This window comes from Perca flavescens, chromosome 16 (genome assembly GCF_004354835.1).
Source record: "Perca flavescens isolate YP-PL-M2 chromosome 16, PFLA_1.0, whole genome shotgun sequence".
Classification (NCBI taxonomy): domain Eukaryota; kingdom Metazoa; phylum Chordata; class Actinopteri; order Perciformes; family Percidae; genus Perca; species Perca flavescens.
In genome coordinates this window covers 29753635-29758634 of record NC_041346.1, presented here as the reverse complement: position 1 = coordinate 29758634, position 5000 = coordinate 29753635, and the positions used below count along the sequence as shown (strand labels likewise).

Below are 5000 nucleotides of genomic sequence, written 5' to 3'. Positions count from 1 at the left end.
TTCATTTTCTCAAAGGCAGAGCAGGATACCCAGGGCTCGGTTTACACCTATCACCATTTCTAACCACTGGGGGGCCATAGGCAGGCTGGGGGAACTCATATTAATGTTAAAAAAACTAATAAAGTGACATTTTCATGCCATGGGACCTTTAAAAAAGAAAAAAAATAATATATATATATATATATATATTATAGTTTTTTTTTAGAAACACAAAAGAAATGACAGCGTGTCTCACCTGCCACCATGAGGGTGAAGTCAAACCCCTTTTTCACCGACTTCCTGTGCACCTGGTTGGGCAGCGTCGCGAAACCAACGTAATCTTTCTCCTAGAAATAGAGACACACACAGAAACAAAGAAATACATGCACACACACACACACACACACACACACACACACACACACACACACACACACACACACACACACACACACACACACACACACACACACACACACACACACACACACACACAGACACACACAGACACACACACACACACACACACACACACACACACACACACACACACACACAGACACACACACACACAGACACACACAGACACACACACACACACACACACACACACACACACACACACACACACACACACACACACACACACACACACACACACACACACACACACACACACACACACACACACACACACACACACACACACACACACACACAGACACACACACAGACACACACACACACACACACACACACACACACACACACACACACACACACACACACACACACACACACACACACACACACACACACAGACACACACACACACAGATACACACACACACAGAAAGAAAGAAAAACATGCACATACACACACACAGACACACACACACACACACACACACACACACACACACACACACACACACACACACACACACACACACACACACACACACACACACACACACACACACACACACACACACACACACACACACACACACACACACACAGACACACACACACACACAGACACACACAGACACACACACACACACACACACACAGATACACACACACACAGAAAGAAAGAAAAACATGCACATACACACACACAGACACACACACACACACACACAGACAGAGAAAGAAAGAAATACACACACGCGCACACACAGAAATAAATAAATACACAGACACACACACACAGAAAGAAAGAAATACCCGTACACACACACACACACACACACACACACACACACACACACACAGACATACACAGACATATACACACAGACACACACACAAAGACAGAAAGAAAAATATACATTAAATCAGTTTGTAGTGACCAATCAAAAAGGAGTCAACTGCCACAGTCGTTACAAGAGATGCACCAAATCCAGATTTTTGGGGTTCGGCCGAATACCGATAACCTGACTCCACCAGATGCATCGCTTCGCATTAGCTCGGCATATCCATCTGGGAACTTTCCGTTGGAGAACTTTTTGGAAGGGGGCGAAAATCCTGGTTTGCTGATTGGATGAACCATCTGTCTATCACCACCAATAGTTGGTGATAGACAGGCCAAATCAACCAATCAGATCAACTTTGTTGACCCTGCATCCTGGATCCATGAAATAACCTATAAAAATAAACATCTGACTGCCTCTATGGGAATTTAACATAGGGGTGGAGTCACTTATGCCTCCTGTATTTTAAGGAAGAACATTTATTCATTTACAAAGAAAACTGGTGTCCTTAAAGGTTGGATTTTTCCTCATTTTTTTTTAATTAAAGGTCCCATGACGTGGTGCTCTTTGGATGCTTTATATAGACCTTAGTGGTCCCCTAATACTGTATCTGAAGTCTCTTTTATATAGACCTTAGTGGTCCCCCTAATACTGTATCTGAAGTCTCTTTTATATAGACCTTAGTGGTCCCCTAATACTGTATCTGAAGTCTCTTTTATATAGACCTTAGTGGTCCCCTAATACTGTATCTGAAGTCTCTTTTATATAGACCTTAGTAGTCCCATAATACTGTATCTGAAGTCTCTTTTATATAGACCTTAGTGGTCCCCTAATACTGTATCTGAAGTCTCTTTTATATAGACCTTAGTGGTCCCCTAATACTGTATCTGAAGTCTCTTTTATATAGACCTTAGTGGTCCCCCTAATACTGTATCTGAAGTCTCTTTTATATAGACCTTAGTGGTCCCCTAATACTGTATCTGAAGTCTCTTTTATATAGACCTTAGTGGTCCCCTAATACTGTATCTGAAGTCTCTTTTCACTTTTTTATTCCCCTTTTTAGTGAACTTTAGCATGGGTTCATAAACTTATGAGTGCCACTGTATATATTCATTATATATCATTAGATGCTGCACCTAAACCTTACAACAGATCTTCTTTTCTACAAACAGGGCGATGCTAACGTCAGGGATGCTAACGTCTCAGGGAAGGCCTATAAAAATCACCATCCCCCCTGCAGAGCGCTGGCTGTATGTAGGGCATCGCAAGGTCAGATCTTCCCTTCCCAGCTCTGTGCTGCAGCGGTTGTGTTAGTGGGACGTTCCCATGACTCCTTGTGATGTTTTATTGAAGCGGTGGGGAAAGAGCGGGTGGCCGAGAGAACGAGAGCGAGCCCCGAGGGATCCCCCAAGTATTCATAATGCGGGATGGCAGGCAGCGAGAGAGGAGGGGACAAGACGTTGGAGTCCCGAGTGCACGAGATGCCGAAAGCACAGCAACGCGGGGGTGAAACCGAGGCTGGAAGGAGACATGGACCAAGGCTGCACAATATATAATATTTTTTTATCGTCATCGCAATATCAACTGGCGCAATATACAGTACAGGCCAAAAGTTTGGACACACCTTCTCATTCAATGTGTTTCCTTTTTATTTTCATGACTATTTACATTGTAGATTCTCACTGAAGGCATCAAAACTATGAATGAACACATATGGGATTATGTACTTAACAAAAAAGTGTGAAATAACTGAAAACATGTCTTATATTTTAGATTCTTCCTTTGCTTTTTTATTAATAAGGGAAATAATTCCACTAATGAACCCTGACAAAGCACACCTGTGAAGGTAAAACCATTTCAGGTGACTACCTCATGAAGCTCATTGAGAGAACACCAAGGGTTTGCAGAGTTATCAAAAAAAGCAAAGTGTGGCTACTTTGAGGAATCTAAAATATAAGACATGTTTTCAGTTATTTCACACTTTTTTGTTAAGTACATAATTCCATATGTGTTCATTCATAGTTTTGATGCCTTCAGTGAGAATCTACAATGTAAATAGTCATGAAAATAAAGAAAGACACTGAATGAGAAAGTGTGTCCAAACTTTTGGCCTGTACTGTATAAAAATGTCAAAACATGGTGAAAAATGTGGATCAGTGTTTTCCCAAAGTCAAAGATGACGTCCTCAAATGTCTTGTTTTGTCCACAACTCAAAAAATATTCAGTTTAGTATCACGGAAGAGAGAAGAAACTAAAACAATATTCACATTTAACAAGCTGGAATCAGAGAAATCTTCTTTATTTTATATAAAAAAAATGACTCAAACTGATTAATCGATCAAAATAGTGGGCGATTAATGTAATAGTTGACAACTAATCGATTCATCGATTCATCGTTGCACCTCTATGCACAATATATCATTTTTTTTATCGTCATCGCAATATCAACTGGCGCGATATACACATTGCGAAAGGCTGCGAGACATCGCGACAGACACTACGAGATTTTTTTGTGTCGGTCAAACGAAAATATCGGTAGAAAATTAACAGTTCAAAAAGAAACTGTCCATTCTTTTTAGAGGAGCCTTTTTTTATATTCAATTCAATGTTCAACTTTGTCCAATAAAATAATGTTGGAAGTGATTTCCTTTCGTTTGTTTTAAATTCAACATGCAATTTGTTGTATTTTAGCAGAATACTGAAAGCTGCAGAAATGCAAAACTGAGCACACATTAATATATGTTTATTTATCGCAGGAAATATCGTTATCGCGATATTCAACAACCTTATCGCATATCTTCCTCATATCGTGCAGCCCTAATATGAACCCCAAACCTAACCCTAGATATCTAGGGCTGCGACTAACGATTAGTGTCACTGTCGGTTATTTTTTGGGATGAATCGATTAGTTGTTTTGGTCTCTAAAATGTCAGAAACGTGTCCCGGTTTCTCAGAGTCCATGAGATGTTCAGTGTAGACCACTGGTTCTCAAGCCTTTTTCAATAATGTTCCCCCTTTGAACAGTTTTTTTAAGCCATGTGCGCAAATAATTTTGGTAAAAAAAAAAAAACACCAGTCTCTATAAAGAGGAAGAATACAGCGATGTCAGCGATAGATTTACTAAACAACAGCCATGGACCTGGACAACATTTACAGTGTTCAGAAATAGGGGCTGCGTTGTTAGAGTGCATGTCGGAGAATAGCGCGGACACTCGGCCGGACGATAAGCCAGTTGCAAGCATGTCCTGGAGAACTGTAAGTGGTATAACTTATGGTGTCAGTTCATTTAAGTTACATTTAAATTAAGTTAACTGGGGATTTTCGTTGTTTGCGAGCTAAATTGCACATGGCTGTTGAGTCGATGTAATAGCGATCGCCCACGTTTGTATTTAAGGAGCATTATTTAGCATTATTATATTATTTTATTTTGCAAGTTTACGCAATTTCATCGCATAAAATTGCATAAATATCATATAGAGCATATTCCATATCGCATTTTTTTAGAAAGAAAACGTGCCGCATAATCAAGGATTTTTGCCCTGCAACAATCATAAAAAGACCTGTGTGTGTGTCTGTGTGTGTGTGTCTGTGTGTGTGTATTTATTTATTTCTGTATGTGTGCGCGTGTGTGTATTTCTTTCTTTCTCTGTCTGTGTGTCTGAGTGTGTGTGTGTTTCTGTGTGTGTGTGTGTGTGTGTGTGTGTGTGTGTGTGTGTGTGTGTGTGTGTGTGTGTGTGTGTGTGTGTGTGTGTGTGTGTGTGT

General features: G+C 40.3%; 1 protein-coding gene across 6 annotated transcripts in view; it reads right to left on the bottom strand.

Annotated features, from left to right (window-relative positions):
- The window catches only part of septin5b (septin 5b), a 43011-nt gene that overhangs the window by 26358 nt on the left and 11653 nt on the right, over window positions 1–5000 (bottom strand). For all 6 annotated transcript variants that reach the window (XM_028601148.1, XM_028601149.1, XM_028601147.1 and 3 more), the window contains exon 4: window positions 236–326. In XM_028601148.1, the coding sequence (XP_028456949.1) occupies window positions 236–326 (91 nt within the window). The remainder of the gene's footprint in view (window positions 1–235; window positions 327–5000) is intronic.